Here is a 22,372-nt window from a genome sequence, read left to right on the forward strand (position 1 = left end):
CCTCTGGTTCTCCGAAACGGACGTAAGAAGCATCATCACTGGCACCGTACGTGAAAAATAATTTCCCGACTGAGAAAATGCACGTGAACTCAAGTCGGAAAGCTCTAATAATACAAATCCAACAAATCTTTGTAGTAACGCGAGTGTCGTGTGTTGTGTGTGTTGTTTTCACATTCCGACTTAAAAGCACAACTCGGGAAATGAGAGCATCCGAGGAGTGCGTGAATGCAGTAATTACACTTGCTCTGATGGCAGCAGGTAGCCTTCCGTTAACTAAGCTAAACATGCTTAAATTAAAATGCCTAAAGCTAACCTTCCCTTGTATTCACATTTCTAAACCTGTTGTCCAACAAAAGAGAACATTATAACCTTTTTACTCCACAACACCAGTCAAATGCTTTTGTGATCTGATGTGACTTCTTGTCACAGAATGAGGCAGAAATATGTTCCATAGGCTACTTTAAAAAGAATACATCAATTAGCAGCTGATTATAAATATACTTAATTATTATGAAAATACCAGAGATGGCTTGAATAACACAGATAAACTATATTGTCGCAGTCGAGTGTTTATTGTCTTTGTTTTATCATTCAAAACGTTTATATGTTCGGTTTACTCAGTTACAGCTATAATAGCAATGCCTTTGTCCATATAAGGGATTTGCAGGCGGGTCATGAGTTCCTACTTCTGTGACTGGATATGTGGATTTTCTGTGCGAGGACGCCCTCTGGCTTCTAGTGTGAATGAAACATACATCATGTGTTTATATACTGATGGCCAATCTATCATTTTTGGGGGGAATTTTTATTTATTTATTTATTTTTCAATAAGTATCGGTTCAGGCACCGGAACAGTTTTAAAAGTATCGATTTGGTAGGGTTGGGTACCGAAACCCGGTACCAATATGGCACGGTACCTATGTAACCAGTATGTACTAGAACCGAATCAGAACACAGATTTCGGTGCCTCATTTCGGTGCCATGCCTGAGCGATCGATTTAAATACTGGATATGTGGATTTTCTGTGCGAGGACGCCCTCTGGCTTCTAGTGTGAATGAAACATACATCATGTGTTTATATACTGATGGCCAATCTATCATTTTTGGGGGGAATTTTTATTTATTTATTTATTTTTCAATAAGTATCGGTTCAGGCACCGGAACAGTTTTAAAAGTATCGATTTGGCACCGGTATCGAAAAAAACTCAAACGATACCCAACCCTAGGCTAGAACTAACCCTTTAATCGAAATATGATTTTGATTTCGGCCTCCAGTAGTTATGAAAATACAATAATCAAGATAAAACAATTATTGCGCCCCATTCTGCCCCATTTTTCAGTGGTGCGCTTTCACTCCATTAAAAGCCCAATTTCATGTGCAAATCAGTAAAATCATGTTGCATGACTTGCAAAATGGGACGATTTATTCATGTTTTTAAAAGCACGAACGAGAACTTGCGCTGTTCGTTGGGAAGATTTCTGTGCATGTGCTCAGAGACGGAACAGAACACGTACTGTAAAGTCATCTTTTAGCGCCTAAATGGTCAAATACACACAAATGTGTCAAAACTGACTTGCACTTGCACTGAACTGGCACTTAGTTATTATTCACGTAAACCCTCGTCGGTTATGTAATAAATGGACGTAAACGGGTGAGAATGAAAATAAATGTGTAACAGTAAATTGGATTAAAGTAAATTAGGCTATACCTTAGTACTCTGCTGTGGTATTGAGAATTGTGACATTTCACTCTCTAAAATGTAGATGTCATAGTAAACTTATTTACAGAAAAAATATATTTGATATATATGGCTGTCTTTAAATAAATCTTTCATATAAAGTTTTGGTCCTATGACCCACTAATAATTGTTAAATAACCGTGATTACAATATTGACCAAAATAATCGTGATTATGATTTTTGTCATAATCAAGCAGCCCTACTATGCATAAAACTCAGCTCTCACGGCTCTCAGTAGTGAACGAAGTCTGTATGCAGAGCAAGTTTTTAGATTTTTCTGGCAATAATTCAGCTACTTTATTTTCATGCATTCAATTGTGTTTTGCCCTACCAGTGTATTTATGCAAATAGTTTAGCTTGAATCTATTTGAGCCACATCATAATTCCTTGAACCCGTTGTCATTTAACAAGCACAATTGCACATATTTACATTAAATGGCTGAGTGCAATGTTGATCGTTATTACACATGTATACTACCGTTAAAAGTCAGTAACATGTTTATCTTATTCATTTATTTAAAGCCTCTTGCTGTCACTTTTGATCAATTGAATGCACCTTTGCTGAAGAAGTGGTACATTAAAAAAAAAAAAAAAAAAAAAACTATCGAATGTTAGTGTTAATGGTTTCCTTAGTACATCAGTTACTTTACTGCCACCTAGCGGGAAAAAATGAAATTGCGGGTTTAAATCTCTTTAAATCTGTAGAGCATCAATTTATGCTCTATATTCTTGCACATGCAGGTGGATTCACAGAAGAACAGTTTCACTCCCATCAGCAGCAGCTGGTTCAGATGCACAAACAGTTACAGCAGCAAGAACTCCAGCAGAACTCGACAGCACCAGAACTGCACACACACCTGCCTGTGAGTTTATACACTAAATGACAGGCATTATGGTGCTTAACCTCACTCCCATTCTGTTCTGTAATTATGAATTCATCAAAAATGAATCTTCTACAGAACACGGCGTCATCTGACTGCATGTCTAAGACTCTGGACTCGGCTAGTGCACACTTTGCTGCCTCTGCTGTGGTCAACACTCCCAACAATGAAAACAGGCCCCAGATTGCTAGTGTCAATGGCGTCCTTCCTAATACAGGCAAGTGCAACTTCATGTCATTTGAAATCTAAAATTTTCAGTAGTTCTATTGCAATGTTTTAGTCCCAATATTTTAAAACTAAAAATGCTTTATAGCTATACTATATAACTTAGTGGGGGAATAATAACAAAACTGTTAATGAGACCTAAATTAATTTGGAGACTTATATCAAACTCTTTGTTTGGTGGTTAATTTAAAGAAAGTTAAGCATATTTGATTACTTAAATCGATTATTGAAATGATTCTTCTGTCTCCTGCAGGAAGCTTTAGACAAGCCAAATTGAACCGTTCTGTACAGAGTGGAGGTGGTGGTGGTGAGTCAGGCTCTTTAGTACGGATGACGAATGCATCTCTGCCTCACGGCCACGGGCACCTGAGCACCGTGAGCGCTGTGTCACCTGCCCATACGCACCACAGTGCACGCCTGTGCACCCCTTCACCCTCAGCCTTAAAGTTGGCCAGTGTTGCTAACAGTCTGGACCGGGTACCCAAAGTCACCCCCACTAGTGCCATCGACATTGCCAGGTCTGAACCCAGACAGAGCACTTATTCTTATTCAGTTGACAGTTAATTTCCTTTAATTGTTTTTTTTTTTTTTTTTTTTTTTTTTTTTTTTTTGTGGGATGGCGAAAAATTTATTTAAATATGTAATTTTTTTTTTTAGAATAAAAAATATACACTATTGTTCAAAAGTTTGGGATTTTATGCTTTCGATAGATGTTTCTTATGCTCTTTTTTTTCTTATTAATGTTAAAAAATAGTTTTGCTGCTTAATATTTTTGTGGAAACCATTATTTTTTTTGATGAATAGAAAGTTCAAAGGACAGAATTTATTTGACAAGTAACATAATAAAAATCATCAGAAGTGACAGTAATGACATTTAATGCATCCTTGCTGAATAAAATTTAGTTTAGTGTATCTTTCAATTTCAAATATAGAATGAAAAGTTTAAATAATATATAATATGTTCTATTGCTATTGCAGGGAGAATCACAAACCAGAGAGACTGGCTCTCAACGGATTATCAGAGACCACAGTCGCCATGGAGGTCACCTAGCCCATCCAAAAACACAGAGACTGCAGCGCTGAGAGCTGTGCGCTTCAACACCGACTTATACCCAATAACAGCATATCAAAATATTAAGAAATTTGTCAATATTATAAGTGTACATTTTGTAAAATTGGGAATTATCACTACCTTGTAAAATAGTATATTTGTATCATTAGTCTGTCTTTTCTGTTACTTGAATCCTAGATTGTTTTTTTGTTTTTGTCATCATGCTTTTGCACTTGAAAATGCAAGCAAGACAAGTGCATCAGTTCATGTTGGGATCATGAGCATGAATATAGGTCCTGCGTCACTTGTTTTAACTATTTATTTTGCAATGTTTACATTTTTTGTATCTCGTACAAATAAATCCAATTTTGTGACCACAAAATGCAGACATAGCTAGTATACCATGCTTTGTGCTCGTTTCTTTATAGGAAGAAGAAAGCTAAATTTGGTTTCACAGATATGTACTTTCAAAAGGGGTGATCTTCCCTCTCGAAATGTCAACCATTTTTAATTGGTTTATTTACTTGCCCTTCCTCTCCTTGTCTTACCAAGAATAGTATGTTAATTCTGGAGACCAATGGGCTTCGTCAGAATGTGCTTATGAGAAGCTCCTCGAGAAATCGAGCAGAAGATCTTCAGTTTGGCATTTACATTCTGCTCTTGACGGAAGCCCTCATGCCATTTGTCTTTAGCCATTGCTGGTTAACCAGTGTTGAAGGAGCTGTTCAGGGTTCTGACTGGTGTTGTATTGAAAGTAAACTCTACAGATCACAAATGCTGTCAGCCATCTTGTTTATGAATGCTGAAATTTATACATCCTCAGTCCAGTGTCTTCAAATAAATTTCCCCTTTTCAAATGGCCTTTTTAATGAAATGAGTGAATCTACTACCACAGCTGCCAGTCAACAATTACATTTCAGTTATGATAACTCCGATGTACGGGTTTTGTTTTTACGATGTTTAGGGAAAAGTACATAAGCCTACAGGCAGGCCTTCTTCATGAACTTCGCTTGACAGTCCATGGGATTTGCTAGTGTGGACGTGACGGATCTTTAAAAGCCATTTTAACAATTCAAGGTGTGTTATTATTGTGGTCAGCTGGTGAGTGAGTGCTGCTTAGTATGATTAGTTTCTTGTGTTTTTGTTTCTTTGTTTTAGGATTTAATATGTAGTTTAACAATGTAAGAATGGGCTTTAACCACCAGAGGGGGCAAATGAGATCTTCAAGCCATATTGCCAGAAAGAAGTTGCTTGTTAGTTTGGCAGGTTCCCCAGAAGTATTGTGACCTGCTTCCTGCCGATTTTTGCTCATGAAAGTCTTTGAGCCAATCACCTGAGCCATACCTGCTAAAAATCTGAAATCAACTGAAAATGACTTTCTCTCTCAATGCTGAGTGCAACACAGTCTCAGTATTTACATTTCAGGGGAATAAAGCTACAAAATGCTTACTTATAGTTGTCTCTGCATATTAAGCTGGGATAAGATGAAATATTTTAACATCGCCTTCAACTAATCACCAAAAGCAGCGCTGGCAAAGTTATGCCTTTACTGTCGCTCTTGAGACGGAAAAAAGTATTAATTTCTTTAAAACAAAATCCACCCCAAACATTTGAATAGTAGTGCATACTGACAAACCTAACAAAATAACACATGAACATAGCAAAAGCATTTTGTCTGATTTTTCTGTTTATTTTTTTTTCTTATATGGAGCTTGTGTCTAAAGACAGAAGAGTGTTTAGCTTATATACAAATTAGCAAAGAACAAAAAGTCATTTCAGATAGGAACATTTTAAAGGAAGTGTTCTGTTTGTATGGTTATTCGAAATAGATCTACAAATTAAACGCAAATTCAAGAATACTTCAAATTGTGACGCTGCAACATTGTGATCCAGATTATACAGTAATTTGCTGAAACCTTTGAACAGGACCAAATTGAAATACAGTAGATGTTGCAAATGTTGAATACAACAGAAACACTTTTATATAAAGACAAAAAAATCATACTTTTTCAGCAAGCTCATGGAATAAACTCTTAATTATTAAATTACTTACTGTCTAAACTGATTGGGCTTCTATATAGGCTAAAATCATTGTTAATCCCTTTTTGTTCTTGTGCGCAATATGTCCCTTTATTAGGCCTAATATTCATAAAATAGCATAAGACACTCATTACATGTACACTCAAATATAATATACCTCTTTGTGCAGAAAAAACAATTTCACATTCTAGATTTTAAAAAAATATATGTGAAAAAAGGCCTATGAAAAAACAAGCAGGCACAAAAGAAACTCTTTTCACTGAATGAAAGGAAGAGCTGAAGATCTGCTGCTGCGTCAGAGGTTCATGTTCTTCATGGCTCGCAGATCAAAGTCTCCACAACAAACTTGTTTTCAAAATGGCGGATCGTGTGGCAGTTCAGAGCCTCACGTTTCTGCATACCTGCAGTGGAGCACATTCAGCTTTCAGAAATTTGAAATGTACTTGTTTATACGGTGAACATGAGACGAAATACTGTGCCTCCACCACTTAAAAACTTGAAAATGAGATCCACTGTGATGGTGGAGAGATGTAAACACTGTTTACTGTAAACAAAGTCTTATCAAATGGTTTGTTTGTGTACACTTACCCAGTATAGTTTCTCTGCGCTGCAGTCTGTACGTGTCTTTGTCTTTGCACAGTTTATTGATGTAATAGCCCAGATCACTGGTGCTGTCCAGCCTCTCTGTAATCATCATCTCCTCTCGCACAAGGTATGTCTGAGGAAGATACATTCCTGCCTGCAAAAACACACACAAACATCAACTTAACGTCTGAAATGCATTTGTGTGAAAAACACATTCACGCCAACACAAGACCCACCTACTGACACAAATTCACAGAATCTCCTGTTATTAATGTGGCTGGTTACCTTGATGTTGACCAGGAACTCCTGGAAATCTCTGGGCGGCATGACAATAGATGTGTTCAGGTTGATGATGTAGCATTTGTCTAGATTCAGGTCGAGGTAAGCAGTCAGTTTCTGACAGCACAGAATGACACACAGGGTTATTCACACTGAAACATACAGACTTAATTAATTAATTCAAGAAAACTATTTTAGAAGAATGAAAGATGTAACAAAATATTCAAGATTGAGGGAGGACCAAAAGTAAAACTAAAAGAATTAGTCCTTGACAAACCCATATTCATTATCCAGTAATGTAAATATGTCAGCCTATTAGGGTTCTGTGGGACTTTTTTTTTTTTACATTAAAAAATTGTGATGTTTTGCAACCTATAATCTCAGAAACTGAAAATTTCAGAAAACCAGTCCATCCCTGTTCAATTTATAATGGATACAAATGCAGCAGCGTGACTGATAATATGTTTATGGTGGTTATGGCTAAACACTGTGTGTGTGTGTGTGTGTGTATTTTTGTACCATGGTGAAGTCATGCAGGATGCCAGCTGAATCGCCGTCTGCGAACTCAGGGACTGCTACTTTGATGAGCTCCACCTCATCGTCTTCGAAAAAACTCACATTCTCTTCAATCAGCCTCAGCGGCGCCTCAACCTCCACCTCCTCATCAAACTCATAGTCTTCCTCAAAGTACTTCAACCCACAGACGAACACCTGCTCCTCCTGGTGTTATAAACACATACAGCATTAACACAAATTGACAACTACATTTCAAAGAGCAGTTTGGTACCAACAAAATGAACACTTATCTAAAGGCAAATGAATTATTTGCTCATTGTGGGAGGTGCATGACACATAAGTGTAACAATACTACGGTTTCTTAGGGGAAAAAAAGCTTGATACAGAAATAATTTACAAGTACAGATCTAAATGTCCTGCTGTCTGAAAAATTCAGCATTTTTCTGGAAGAATATTTGTGACTTTCTCTCGGGATGTGTTCACTTTATAAAGAGACGTTTTTTTTCACATTTTAAATACTAGTGACTAGTTTCTTAGAACTTGCCAACATGTAAAATGGCTTGCACTGTTGCACATACATGTTTACTCTCAGTGCTATGCAGTCTAAGTTGTATCTTGCATAATTTTGTGATTTTTGAGGATGAGGGCAAGTCATGGGATCTTTGCATATTGGCTTGTGGCTAATTTTGCTAGCTTCTACCAAGTGGCAGATGATTTTGAAGTATTTGCTGTTACAGAATTGCCAGGCTTCAACATCAGCCAATCACAGCGCTCACCATCACCAGAATTCTGATCACACACGCCTGCTACTCATCCTGCTAACTCATTAGGACTGCTACAAACGCACACACCTCGTCTCACCTCATTGTCTGGTCTCGTTTGTGCAAAGTGGACTACTTACCTGACTTCCTGAACTCCAGCGAGTCTTCCCTTCCTTCATGTCTCCAGTGTTCTCTGTTTACAATTCCTATTATCCGGGTACCAAGAATGTCAAAGCTGATGCCCTCTCCCGTCTTCATGCTGCAGAAGAGGTCACAGAGGAACCTGAGCCCATCTTGCCTCCCAACTTGATTCTGAGTCCCATCCAGTGGTCACAGCAACTAACCACATCCTCCAATGCCCTTGAAACAGCTCCACCGGGGTGTCCCAGTCAGCGCACCCCAATCATCACCTAGTAGCCAACAGCACACTCTCGCTGCTTAAAGATCCTTTCTGGTGGCACAACATGGCCAGGGACATGAGAAGGTTCTTTCAAGGCTGCTCTGACTGTGCCATCTCAAAGAGCCCAAGCCATCTACCAACAGGCAAGCTCCATCTGCTGCCGTTCACAATCGCCCGTGGTCACACCTAGGAGTGGACTTCATCAAAGACCTGGCCTCCTCTGATGGTAACACATGCATTCTTGTTGTCATTGATCGACTTTATAAATCATGTGATCTGCTTCCTCTCAAAGAGATTCCCACTGCAATGCAAACTGCAGAACTCGTCTTCAATCATGTCTTCCATGTCTTCTGGATTCCTGAGGACATAGTATCAGACTGGGGTCCCCAGTTTATTGCAAAGGTATGGAAAGCTTTCTTCACCCTCCTAGGTGTGACACTGAGCCTCTCATCTGAATACCATCCCCAATCGAATGGGCAGATGGGGAGAGAAATCCAGGAGACTGGACCTATTCTACAAACCTTCTGCCATGGCTACCAGAACTCTTGGAACCAGTTCCTAGGCTCCAGTTCCCTTTATCAGTCTGCCATTGGACTCACTCTCTTCCGGTGCATGCTTGGTTACTAGCCTCCTTTGTTCCAGTGGTCCGGGAAACCATCACTTATCCCATCTGTTGACTTGTAGTTCTGAGAGACCGAAAGGGAATGGGACACTCACTCACAGTGGCAGTGCACCACCAATGGATCCAGGCGGACATCCAACGGATAGAACTCCAACTTTCCAGCCTGGACAGTTTGGCTGTCCACCAAAGACATTAGGATGTGACTTCCATGCAAGAAGCTTATTTCCAGATACATTGGCCCCTTCACCATCACCTGACAGATCTACCCAGTCGCTTATCAACTGCACCTTCCTGCACACTACAGAATCCATTCAACATTCCATGTGTCACTCCATAAACCATATCATCCACCTGTTTCTGTCTCCACAGAGCCTGGCCCAGCTTAGGAACCCCCCCTCCCTCCCTCCACTAACCCTGGAAGATGGAGCCATGTACAGAGTGAGAGAGATCCTGAACTCCCAGCACTGTAGTGGATGGTTGTAGTATCTGTATTGTATAGTATAGTATCTGGTCAATTGGGAAGGTCATGGCACAGAGGAGCACTCATGGGTCCCCAGTAGGGTTGGGTACCGAACTTGGTACTTTTAAGGGTACCGACCGAAATGCGTCGGTACTACCGAGTACCGATTCACATTAAATCAATCTGTGCCAAATTTCGGTACCCGAGAACGCATCTGGGCGCATATGCTACAGAGAGAGAAAGAGAGACCCTGTGACGTGATGTCACCCCTGCAACTCGTTCAAACAACACACAGGCAAGCTGAAATTTTCTGAAGTGTGGTTACATTTCTAGGGCCATATGGTTTCTGCGAAAACACGGACGGAGTCCATTCATAAAAAAGTCATTTACTCTATAGCGCGGAATGCCACGGAATTCGTACATTTTTGGATGAATAAATCAAAAGTAGGTCCGCCACTTAATTCGAATCGCAATATGAACTAGTGTCTGTGAATATTAAAACACAAAAAGCCGGTTTAAATATGAATCCTGTATGTTCCACTTGCCTCTGTATTTATGAATGGCGGAAACGCAGTTTTGTTTACTACACGAATACTGAAGCATGCGTGACGCTCGCAATGATTTTCGGCCTCTGCGTCTCACTATATGACGGCATGAACACAAAAAATTTATCTCTAGAGCTGCTTCGCGAGAATTTTACCGTTTCATTTGAGAAAACTAGCATCATCATTCTGTGTATTACACACAGAAACGTCATGGCAACCTGTCAAAATAAAAGTACGGTTTAACATGTAACAGAAATATATTACTCTTGTATTACTTTTGTACAGTATAATGTACATCTTTAAATATTCAATTTTCTATCAAATTTAAATAAAACAATTAAATGATAAAAATAAATATTACAACCAGATTAATCAATTAATTGTAGAAAAAATAATAATACAATTATTAGCCTATTAAAATTTTTGTAAATTTTTCTTCCATGTATTAATTTCAACAGTAAACCTCAGTTTGTTTGCCAAAAAATAAAAGGGTTTAATTTTCATTTGGTTTAAAATAAACGTTTAATGCCTTCATTTGATTTTCAGAAAAATTTAAACAAGAATTTCTGGGGGGGAAAAAAAAGAAAGGAAAAGTTTGTAGGGCCCTGTTGTTCAAAATGTTGAAATTGAGACTTTTGGACTTAATTTTTCACTGAAATAAATGTTTTTGTAATTACACAGACTCAGAGAGTAAAGTACCGAAAAAAGTTACCGTTGGGTACCGGCACCGAAATTCAGGTACCAATACCGGTACCGTACCGGTTAAAATATGAACGGTACTAGGGCTTGACGATATGGCCACAATTGATATCACGATATATTTCTTAATTTTGGTCGATACGATATAATTCCGATATTGATATGAACACTATTTATCTGAAATAGAAATCTTTTGTAACATTATAAATGCCTTTATCATCACTTTTGATCAATGTTAAGCATCCGTGCTAAATAAAAGTATTAATTTCTATAATTTCTTTCCCAAAAAAATAATAAAAATTATACTGAATGGAATAGTGTACATATTGATATTGAATTATTGTCCAGCCCTAAACGGTACCCAACCCTAGTCCCCAGAGACAATATCCTTGATCCAGCCCTGCTCACAGCCTTCCACGACTCTCACCCTGATCGTCCTTCGCCCCGAGGAAGAGGTCGACTACCATGACATAGGGGAAGTACTGTCACAGAATTGCCAGCACCAAAATTCTGATCACACACACCCGCTACTCATCCTGCTAACTCATTAGGACTGCTACAAACGCACACACCTCATCTCACCTCATTGTCCGGCCTCGTTTGTACAAAGTGGACTACTTACCTGACTTCCTGAACTCCAGCATTACCTCTAGCGATTTGTCTCCAGTGTGTCTACCCTTCCTTTGTGTCACCAGTGTTCTCTGCCTACAAACCTGTTGAAAGGGATTACCTCTATACTCACCAATTGCAAAGAGGTGTGTGTATCCTTCCTATCATCTGCTCTGCCAGCCACGATCTCCTGCATCTGTAGCAAAGGAAAGTCAATTTAACAACCTTACTCTCTCCCCTGATTATATATCTAAACTGCATACTCCACCTTGGTTGCCAGTGTGCTCAGTGCTGTAATAATCACTTTGTTAATTCCATGTATCTGTGTCTACATTCTGTACATTCTGTCTATGCTCGATTATAGTTGCTTTTGCATTTCAGTGAAAATCTGTGACCCATTTCTGGGTCACAAGTTACAACCCACCAGCTGAAAATCACTGCTTCAAGGTTTAGACTGATTATGAAATGTTATAGAGATGAATCAAGATGAAGATAAACATCAATGCAAGATGACACATGTTAGATGTTATGATGTTTTGTTTTTGATATCACTATGGTTACATCAATTATCTCACCTCAAGCGCATGATATCTATATAGGTAGGCTCCTCCCACCACTACGCCAGAGAGAACGAGAGCCAATCCCAGACAGAAGCACCAGCACCACACCTTAGACTGCGGACGCACCAACACCGCTGCCTCAGAATCCTACAGGGCAAATTACACAGAGAAACGACGGTTACAAAATTACAATTGAACAATTACTTAACAATATACATTAATACTTTTATTCAACAATGATTCATTAAACTGAGCAAAAGTGACAGTAAAGACATTTATAATGTTACAAAATTTTTTTAAATAAATTCTATTCATCATAGAATCCTGAAAAAATAGCATACCACGGTTTCCACAAAAATATTAAGCAGCACAACTGTTTTCAACACTCATAATAAGAAGAAATGTTTGTTTAGCATCAAAAATAATCATTTCTGAAGGTTCACATAACACTGAAGATAATGGAAGAAAGGCTGCTGAAAAAATCAGCTTTGCCATTGCAGACAAAAGTTACATTTTAAAATTGATCAAAATAAAAAAACAGCTATTTAAACCAATAATATTTAACAAATTACTGTTTTACTGTATTTTTAATCAAATAAATGTAGCCATTTAAGCATATTAAACAAGGCTTAAATCAAAAGAACAGGCCAACACTACAATTAAAGTCCTCTATTGAAGTTACAGAGAGTGATTTTCAAAGCACTAAAGGATAAAATATGAATATTACTGGATAGAGATTAATTTTCCTTGTTCAAATGAATGCCTTATTTTAAGCATTATGTAAAGTATAGAGTATACAACGGGGCCTGACTCTCGCCAGCCTGACCTTCAGCCTAAACTTTCAGTTGTGTCCCTGCAGACATTCACACACAGCTCACAGATAGCAGATATCATCTGCCATGAGAAACACCACAAATGAAACCAGAAAAACCTTAGTCTATTCAGAGTCTTTTAAACATAAATTATGACAAATGGCAGTTATGAGACAAACAGAACAAAAAAAGAAGTGAGATTCACACTGCATCTCTTCTGGTTTCCAGTCAAAGAGGCGTTAAAACAGTTTGGTGTCAGCAACTTCTGCAAAACGTCACGAAGAGGAAAAATCTTTAAATTCTAATCTACAAAAATGCTTCTTCACTCAAACAATAACTGCACGCCTAAGTGCAATATGAATTGAAAGAGAAAGTTAATCAAACAGTTTCTATTTGAATAGCAGAAGGGGAATTTAAGTGACAATCAGAAAGATAAAAAGTGAGACACAGATAACATGTAGGCTATAATGCAGGAGATAGAGTGCCACCGAATGTATTCAGAGCTCCTTGTTTCATTGTGTTGTACTCATTTAATCCAAATAGTCAAAATAGTTGATCTTAGTTTAATATCCTGTAGAGGAGTGTTTGCTGTTGTTGTTTTGCACATTCTCCCATTAATGTAACCACACAGCCCTTTATTGAGTACATGAAGGCGAGTGTTGGATGGCCTTGACCAGAAATTACAGTTGAGAGTCTTTTTAATGCTTCTTGAATGCCTCATGAATCAGGCACTTCCTGGTTTCACAGTAAAATCAGATAAAATTGCACTGTATTTACATATGTATTTTGCACTTTGGTTTCTTTTCTTTTTTTAATAATAATGTTTAGCCTAATTTATATAGCACTTTCCATAGCTCAAAGACACTACAGTTAAGATACAGCAGGAAAATCAACAACAGCAACAATCATATGGTATAGACAAGCAGTAGAATAGTTTTCATTTCTAAGCTTAAAGGGATAGTTCACCGAAAAATGAAAATTCTGTCATTAATTACTCACCCTCATGTCGTTCCAAACCAGTAAGACCTTCATTCATCTTCGGAACACAAATTAAGATATTTTTGAGGAAATCTGAGAGCTCTCTGACCCTCCCATAGACAGCAACACAACTGAAATATAATATTCCCAGAACCGGAAACATAGTAAGGACATTGATAAAACAGTCCATGTGACATCAGTGGCTCAACTTCAATTTTACGAAGCTACGAGAATACTTTTTGTGCGCAAAGAAAACAAAAATAACTATGTTTCTGGGTCTGGGAATATTTCAGTTGCATTGCTGTCTATGGGAGGGTCAGAGAGCTCTCACATTTCATCAAAAATATCTTAATTTGTGTTCCGAAAATGAACAAAGGTCTTACGGGTTTGGAACGACATGAGGGTGAGTAATTAATGACAGAATTTTCATTTTTGGGCAAACCATCCCTTTAAGTTGAAGTCTAACTTTCTTATTCCTGGCTTGCAGTTCTGTCTCCTTATGCAATACACTAATTTTCTTCAAAGTTGCCTGTATCATAAACATGTTTGAGAGTGCACACATAAAACATGTCTCAACACGTCTGTCTTCCACAACCCATGAAAAGCACTCACATATATAACAGTGAAGTCACCTGGTAGTGAGCATAAAATATTTCTAAAGTGTGTTGTGAGAAACACAGTTAAATTATTCTGAAAGAATACCATTCAGAGAAACACAACCATGTTTACTGCTTTCCATCACACAAAACACACACACACACACAAAATGGTTAAGTCCACTTTGCAGGGCACTTGGTCAACTGGAATGAACCTACTGCTTATCAATCTCAATTTCAATTTTACATTTGTAAGTGCCCCCCTTGTAGTCAGGGGTAACCACACCACTGGCCCATAGTCAAGCCTTGATTTGGTGATTTTTAACTAGTGCGGCCCACCCACATAAATTCTATGTGGGTGAAGTCTGTCATCCATTTTCTTTCTATTCCATTCTATTCTATTCTATACTGTCACTTGTGTCACAAGTATTAAATTGTTTTTCTAATAAAAATAATCAGTGAAGAGCTTTTTTTTATTCGCATACAAATAATAAAGAAAAAGTGTCAGTGAGGCAACAACAGGCTGTCTGGCAGCTGCCAACAAACACACGCACAAACAAGCAGCCCAATACAGTCTGATCAGGCAGTCTCACACCCAACAATACCAGGAAATTATGCGTTTATTAACATTTTATTACACTTACAAAAACGTAAGCGCAACTAATTGCACTTATTTTCACTTAACTAAGTGAACTTGGTATCAGTAAACATCCCATAGGGGCTTGTGTAAATTCGTGTTTTTTTAATTATTATTAGATTATCAAAACATATAAGTTGAATACATCAAAATAAATTACAATTAAACACATAAAATATTCTTTAAAGTAAAAAATGACAATAAAAATGAGGGACATGAGTTACTGAATAAAAACTTTTTATTTTTTACTTTGTGGACTAAGACAGCTCTTTATATTAAAAAGGGCAGGTAGTTCAATTTAACATCAATTTAAGGAGGTGAAAAGAACTGCAGTAACTTTTTACCAGAGTATTAGTGATTACAAGAGTGATTACCACCCGTCTTTGACAAACTTTGGGCCGTCAGCCATTTTATAACACTTTCAGTCAACCTGATCAAAGTTTGATGAGCAAACCTAAACAAAGAAACCCATTTACTTCTGCATTTGGGATACTTTTTATATGCTTCTCTCAAGATAATATAAAAAACAATGCGCACATATAACTGGACTTTTCGATTAAAAGTCTTAATTACGAGATAATATTGAACCCAAACATTCCTAAAATGCGGTTACGAAATTCAATAGAAGTAAATATACATCGAGATTTGTTAGTACCTGTACACCAGGAATGAGAATTTCCTTCTTTGGATCCTTTATGGCGAGAGCCTTGTTAAAAGAAACTTTAACCATATTGAAAAGTTTCTGTAAGTGGTTATTTCCGCGAGATCGAGGAAGAAAGATAGCGCAAAATGAAAGCGTTTAGTTTCCTGATCAGCAGTGATGTCTGTGTGTGACGCAAATGACAGATCATCACATCTACAGCTCTCACTGCCTCTAGTGACAACTACTAGAAAATCAACTTGGAAAGTACCACTATGGCAAGCACTTTCTATTTCTCAATGCATTGTTATACATGATTGATTATTTTAAAATTACCAGTACTTTTAATTACAGTTAAATGTAGAATATATAAGGACACAATTATAGTAACAACTAACATCTGGAATTATTCTTGAGAACCACAAAGCTGTACGTGGCTCTCATCTAGGGGTCAGTGGCCCACTAGAAGGCTTCAGCAGCCTTCTGGGTGCCTCAAGATGACTTAAAATTATATATATAAAAAAGACAAAACAAGCGTTGAAAAAGCCCAAACAATAGGCTATAAGCTTTGAATATTGTTGGACAGTGTGGGGCTTTGTAGTCAAAAGGTTGAGAACCACAGGGTATAACTGAAAAAAAAAAAAAAATTTGTTTCCAGTTGTTGCTATTGTTAACAACAGTCTTTACTTTTATTCGTAATATTAATTTGATGATTTAATTAAATTCTTCAACTAAATCATTTCACTTAAATTCTTAACAGTAAGATTAAAAATGTTAATTAAGATGACAACAAGTGGATTTTTGCTTATTGACAAATCATATCATATCTGAATCACCTCTGGAATATGATCAACATTTGCGATTAGACGGACAAATTCCCCACTGACTGTCATTCAAATAGAACATTTGCATCTTCTTGGACTCAACGCAATTTAAACATACAATGCAACATATGCTAATAATCGAGCAATCAAAAACGAATATTGGCCGATTCTCACCAGCGCTGAGAAAATGAACAAGTACCAAATTACAACGGCATCTATAACTGACAGGTATTGTCGTCATAACCAGTTATATGTTCTTCGTCGTTTACTCTATTACCCCGCAGTTCTCCAAGAACTGTTTATATGAACACTACGGATATTTACGGTGGCCGAGAAGTGCAAAGCAAATCACAATTCTGAAAACAAAGTAACAAATTACAAATGCAAATGCAAGTCTAAAAAACAAAATAGCAATTCAGAAAGCACAACAACAATTCAGAAAACATTATAACAAGTCAGAAAACACAATGACAAATCCGAAAACAAATTTACAAGTCAGAAAACACAACGACAAATCAGACAAACCGGAAAAGGTAGGTATAGTTTGAGACGGCGCCATTGGTTTGGGATTACTCACCGCTGACTGGACGAGACATCTGTCAATCAACGTATACACGGAAGAACCAGCTGAAGAACAGCAGAGTCGTGGTAGAAAGTTCGGAGATGGTATTAAAGTAGCTCAGTTTAAATGTGATTATTATGTTAAAAGTGATTATAAACCGTCAGCTCCAGTGGTGCAGATGGATAAGCGTGTGTTGTTAGCCTTTTGACGCGATCGACCCGGGTTCGATTCTGCCTTATGCCAAACTTTTTTTCCTCCCTTTTCAAATCTCGTATTAGCAATGGATTCTATTTACACTAAGTGAAAATAGCAGTATTTTTAGCAATATGCTATTTACACTAAGTGCAAATACCTATTTACACTATGTTAAAATAGCAGGATTTCTACTATCAAGTATACTACTTGTTGCAAATAGTGGCAATTATCTGCACTTCAGTATTGTAGTACATTATAAAACAGTATGCAATAATAACGTATTGAGTGTAAATTATAATTTTAATTATTAAATGGATGCCACCTTATTGGTACAATAAAGCCCTCCCTACACCTACCCTAAGTAGCTCAGTTTAAATGTATTGTATGAATTGCCCTTACTATGGAATAAAAAGTACGGGGTGTCTATTTACATTTAGTTAAAAGTGGCTGAAAAACTATCAGCTGCAGTGGCGCCGATGGATAATCGTGTGCCATTGGCTTTTTGACGCGATCGACCCGGGTTCGATCCCGCCTTTTGCCGAACTTTTTTTTTCTCCCTTTTCAAATTTCGTATCACATCGTAAAGGTATTTATTTTCAATAAAAATTAAGGAAATAATCAAAAAGTTGAAAATAAAGTATCGGGTAGGTGTAGGGAGGGCTTTATTGTACCAATAAGGTGGCATCCATTTAATAATAAAAATTATAATTTACACTCAATACGTTATTATTGCATACTGTTTTATAATGTACTACAATACTGAAGTGCAGATAATTGCCACTATTTGCAACAAGTAGTATACTTGATAGTAGAAATCCTGCTATTTTAACATAGTGTAAATAGCATATTGTTTTGTTTTCGAATTTGTCATTGTGTTTTCTGACTTGTTATAATGTTTTCTGAATTGTTGTTGTGCTTTCTGAATTGTTATTTTGTTTTTTAGACTTGCATTTGCATTTGTAATTTGTTATTTTGTTTTCAGAATTGTGATTTGCTTTGCACTTCTCGGTCACCGTAGATATTTTATTGAGAGCGATTGTATATTGTGGTCCGTCTGCCAACAGGCGTCACTGTCTGACTCTTGCTTCTGCGTGTTATTTTTCACGCATGCGCAAGCGAGGAGAAACAGTCATGGCGGCGGCGGCAGAGAAATCGACGAAAGAGAAGCTTTTATCCACTCTGGATGATATTGAAGTTTTATCCAGGTTTGTCTTCATATATTCTGCATGTTTAGATGAAATAAACTTTTTCTGTCTGTTTTTTAGCTGTTACAAAGCAGAATTATATTAAACTGCTAGTTCATTCATGAAATTCCCAGTGATTCCTGCTAACAGTTGCTGGATTAGATCATAATGGAATAAATAAGTCACAGTCTCCTTTGTCCACTCGAGTCTGCTGTTTTCACAACTGTTAACACATTATACACTACTACTATTCACAAACACACCTCCTCTTCAGTTCTCTTATGTTCTTGTTTGTGTTGCAGAGAGCTGATAGAGATGCTGGCGCTGTCCAGGACACAGAAACTGCCCCAGCCTGGAGAGGACACAGATGTGAGAGACACTGTTTACACACACAAGTACAGACAATACTTAGGACATCACTGAAATCTCAAGAAGAAGACAGATTTGTATCTGATATTTACAGGTTTTAAAATTCTGATTTAGCCTGGGAAAAAGAAAAAGAAAATCCAGAGAAATCCTAACTAAGAAATACATTTTGCATTATCTGTTTAATTAGAGTTAATTATCTGTTTAATATAGAGTTAAAATTAGTATTAATATAGCCTTGTGAATTGCTGTGTAGCACATGAATTGACCGTATGCTGATTCTGTGAGCAGATACTGGAGCTGTTAGTGCAGAGAGATAAAGAGTTCCAGGAGCTCATGCAGACGGCGGTGGAGCAGGGCGAAGTGCACCAGGAGATGCAGGCTCTGGAGAAGGAAGTTGAGAAGAGAGACAGCGATATCCAGCAGCTCCAGAAACAACTCAAAGAGGCTGAGCATGTACTGGTAACTGAGCCAATGCATGTTTATTTCAGGAACATTCAGTTACAGATCAGCATGCTTTATTACTTTACAAACCATCACCTTTTGTGCAACTTTGTAGATATTTAATTTCCAACAATAACAACTGCTTGTTGTGTTGTTGTGAGTTTGATCATTGGTCATTTGAAATTACAAAATTAGCAAAGAGCATTACAAATGTATTTTAATTACTTTGAACTCACAATGAGGACACTTTAAAAAACAACATCAACATTGTTATATGTAATTACTATAGGAATTACGGTAAATTATGCATAATTACAAGCAACTAACCCTAAACCAAACCTTAAACATATAGTATGTTGTCAGCTAATATTAACCAGTATGTATTTGTGTATTTACACTGTAACAAGGACACTTTAAGATGAAGTGCAACACACAGCTTTTTATACAAACTGTGTTTAACACAATATTTATGAATCAGTTCTTTAAACTGGAAATAATTCTGTTTTTCATTCATTATCAGGCCACTGCTGTCTACCAAGCCAAAGAAAAGCTGAAGTCTATTGAAAAGGCCAGAAAAGGTATTATTGTGTTATTAAAATTATGACCATATTTTCTGGAAAATAAGTCTCACCTGACTATAATTCACACTAGGTCATATCTGCGTTTTGCATTGTTGAGAGGCGGGGGGACGCTGAAAAGGTTCATCGGTGTACAAGACACTTAATTATTACTCTCTGGAGCATTATAAACACTGTAAAGATGTATTTTAGTTTCCTTCACTCCACAAGAAATCTTTTAATTTAATGGTACTCAAATGAACAGAAATGTAAAATATAAGTATAATACAAGCATAAATTATAATGGCATTCATTATTATAAAAAAAAACACATAAACTCCAAGCCTAAAGGAATTTATTTAAACTGACAGTGAAAATCCATTATACAAATAAACTTGGCCTCACATATGCTTGACATTAATTTAAGCCTCTTTGGTTTTTAAGTTCCAGCATGTTTCAGATTATTTAAAATGTGACACATGTTCAGGAAAATACGGGAGTTCTCAGTAGAATTGATTAAGTCATAATACTGAGATGCAAGTACTTGTATTTTATTTACTTGATTTAATGTATTGATTTACCATAGTATCAAATAGATGCTGCTCTAGTTAAAAATCGACTCTTGTCTCACTCTTTTTGTGTGTTTTCACCAGGGAGCATCTCTTCAGAGGAGATCATCAAATATGCTCACAGGATCAGTGCCAGTAACGCAGTGTGTGCTCCTCTCAACTGGGTTCCAGGTAAACAGACAGTATTTTTTTTTCCTGTGTCCAATTCTTTTATTCGTCTCTTTCACTCATGTGATTTCCTTAGAAACATGTTCGGTTATATTTGTTCTTATTCTTATATTTGTTCTTGTTCTTATGATGTGCATGTATGTGTAGGTGACCCCCGCAGGCCGTACCCCACTGATCTGGAGATGCGCAGTGGAATACTGGGTAACATGAGCAACATGCCCACAAACGGAGTGAACGGGCACCTTCCAGGAGACGCATTGGCTGCTGGGAGATTACCAGGCAGGTTCACTCTTCTGTTTCCTCCTCCGTCTGCACTCTTTTCTCTTCCCGGTTGTCTTTATCATACAAATATTGTGGTTTGTTTGTGACCATGCACTTTTCTGTTGAAGTACAGAATGTTTCCTTGATGTTTATTTTTTGTTAATGTCTTTCTCTTTTAGATATTCTAACCCCACAATATCCTTGGCAGTCAGCTGATGTTTCCATGGGGATTCTGCCTCCTCACCATGGCAACGATTTTGGCCTGGAGCCACCTGGTCATAACAAGGAAAATGAAGATGATGTCGAGGCCATGTCAACAGATTCCTCCAGCAGCAGCAGTGACTCAGACTGAGAGTGTGTGTGTGTGTCCACAGTAAAGAAAGTGTGTTGTCTGCATCTAGTTTCTGTGATTGTGGAGATCCAGATGGCAACATATACTGCTTTCAGGAGGACCAAACCTACATAGGTCCTCTTTTCAGCAAAGCCTCATTTGCTTGGTTTTTTTTTCATTCTCCAGATGCCTTGCAGTCATCTTTTGTTTGTATAATTTTATCCCACTGGCCTCAAATGTCACCAGTGCGTCGTTTTCATTGTGTGCAGAGTGACAGGCACACTTGCATTTATTTGTAATCTAGTGAAGCATTACTGGTTTACAGTTGGAATATAAATAGCAATGTAAATACCTCTGAATTTTCAGACTCTGTAAATAAAACTTTATATATATATATATATATATATTATTGTTTTGTTCATTTGACCTTGTCTGTTTTGTGTATACAGAAGGGCTGTGTAGTTTTAAAATGGTTTGTTTCCCCTGGGGAGCTGAGGTAAGGTAGTAAAGGAATAGGTCTGATTTAAATAAACCCTCGGGTTCAGTTTTCCAATATATATAAACCATGACCTCTAAAAATGCTTGCACAGATCCTACACTGTGCATGATCATTGCTCATAGACTGTCGACTGATTTATGATTGTGCTTGCAAGACAAAACATTTTTGATATTGCTGTAACATTCTGGTTAGGGTTTATTTGAAACTCCTACACTTTATATTAACTAATACAGTCTGAATCACTTAACATACATATGGCACTGTCCAAACTCGGTCCTGGAGGTGTAAATACCTCTGAATTTTCAGACTCTGTAAATAAAACTTTATATATATATATATATTATTGTTTTGTTCATTTGACCTTGTCTGTTTTGTGTATACAGAAGGGCTGTGTAGTTTTAAAATGGTTTGTTTCCCCTGGGGAGCTGAGGTAAGGTAGTAAAGGAATAGGTCTGATTTAAATGACCCCTCGGGTTCAGTTTTCCAATATATATAAACCATGACCTCTAAAAATGCTTGCACAGATCCTACACTGTGCATGATCATTGCTCATAGACTGTCGACTGATTTATGATTGTGCTTGCAAGACAAAACATTTTTGATATTGCTGTAACATTCTGGTTAGGGTTTATTTGAAACTCCTACACTTTATATTAACTAATACAGTCTGAATCACTTAACATACATATGGCACTGTCCAAACTCGGTCCTGGAGGGCCGGTGTCCTGCAGAGTTTAGCTCCAACCCTAATTCAACACGCCTGAACCAGCTAATCAA

General features: G+C 37.4%; 3 protein-coding genes across 4 annotated transcripts in view; 2 read left to right on the top strand and 1 right to left on the bottom strand.

Moving 5' to 3' along the window:
* Window positions 1–4,403, top strand: part of epc2 (enhancer of polycomb homolog 2 (Drosophila)) — a 14,918-nt gene extending 10,515 nt beyond the window's left edge. The window contains exons 11-14 of the mRNA XM_016513885.1: window positions 2,481–2,602; window positions 2,699–2,837; window positions 3,099–3,363; window positions 3,824–4,403. Of these exons, the coding sequence (XP_016369371.1) occupies window positions 2,481–2,602; window positions 2,699–2,837; window positions 3,099–3,363; window positions 3,824–3,896 (599 nt within the window). The 3' untranslated portion in view covers window positions 3,897–4,403. The remainder of the gene's footprint in view (window positions 1–2,480; window positions 2,603–2,698; window positions 2,838–3,098; window positions 3,364–3,823) is intronic.
* Window positions 4,404–5,570: 1,167 nt separating this feature from the next.
* On the bottom strand, window positions 5,571–15,842 carry itm2bb (integral membrane protein 2Bb). 2 transcript variants are annotated; one of them, XM_016513887.1, is made up of 7 exons: window positions 15,651–15,842; window positions 11,988–12,119; window positions 11,546–11,608; window positions 7,320–7,520; window positions 6,807–6,917; window positions 6,525–6,675; window positions 5,571–6,337 (listed from the first exon to the last, which is right to left on the bottom strand). In XM_016513887.1, exons 1-7 carry the CDS (start codon window positions 15,723–15,725, stop codon window positions 6,249–6,251), a joined length of 822 nt encoding a protein of 273 aa, XP_016369373.1. In that variant the 5' UTR covers window positions 15,726–15,842; the 3' UTR covers window positions 5,571–6,248. The 2 variants fall into 2 exon arrangements, with proteins under 2 accessions (XP_016369373.1, XP_016369374.1); XM_016513888.1 differs by lacking the exon at window positions 11,546–11,608 and having other exon boundaries at window positions 15,651–15,841.
* A 2,422-nt stretch (window positions 15,843–18,264) lies between these two features.
* Window positions 18,265–21,461, top strand: med4 (mediator complex subunit 4). The gene is made up of 7 exons (XM_016513863.1): window positions 18,265–18,421; window positions 18,703–18,769; window positions 19,058–19,228; window positions 19,731–19,788; window positions 20,421–20,507; window positions 20,652–20,783; window positions 20,945–21,461. Exons 1-7 carry the CDS (start codon window positions 18,324–18,326, stop codon window positions 21,115–21,117), a joined length of 786 nt encoding a protein of 261 aa, XP_016369349.1. The 5' UTR covers window positions 18,265–18,323; the 3' UTR covers window positions 21,118–21,461.
* The last annotated feature ends 911 nt before the right edge of the window (window positions 21,462–22,372 follow it).

This window comes from Sinocyclocheilus rhinocerous, unplaced genomic scaffold (genome assembly GCF_001515625.1).
Source record: "Sinocyclocheilus rhinocerous isolate Xijiao unplaced genomic scaffold, SAMN03320098_v1.1 scaffold416, whole genome shotgun sequence".
Lineage (NCBI taxonomy): Eukaryota > Metazoa > Chordata > Actinopteri > Cypriniformes > Cyprinidae > Sinocyclocheilus > Sinocyclocheilus rhinocerous.

What these genes read in the sequence shown, in the direction of transcription:
- itm2bb (XM_016513887.1), bottom strand. Translation starts at nt 15,725, where the DNA reads ATGGTTAAAGTTTCTTTTAACAAGGCTCTCGCCATAAAGGATCCAAAG. An exon ending in CACACACCTCTTTGCAATTG is followed by an intron (nt 7,521 to 11,545) that starts GTGAGTATAGAG and finishes TTATAACACCAG; the next exon opens with GAGGAGCAGGTGTTCGTCTG. An exon ending in TCCTGCATGACTTCACCATG is followed by an intron (nt 6,918 to 7,319) that starts GTACAAAAATAC and finishes CTGTGCTGTCAG; the next exon opens with AAACTGACTGCTTACCTCGA.
- med4 (XM_016513863.1), top strand. Translation starts at nt 18,324, where the DNA reads ATGCGCAAGCGAGGAGAAACAGTCATGGCGGCGGCGGCAGAGAAATCG. An exon ending in GATATTGAAGTTTTATCCAG is followed by an intron (nt 18,422 to 18,702) that starts GTTTGTCTTCAT and finishes TTTGTGTTGCAG; the next exon opens with AGAGCTGATAGAGATGCTGG. An exon ending in AAGAGGCTGAGCATGTACTG is followed by an intron (nt 19,229 to 19,730) that starts GTAACTGAGCCA and finishes ATTCATTATCAG; the next exon opens with GCCACTGCTGTCTACCAAGC.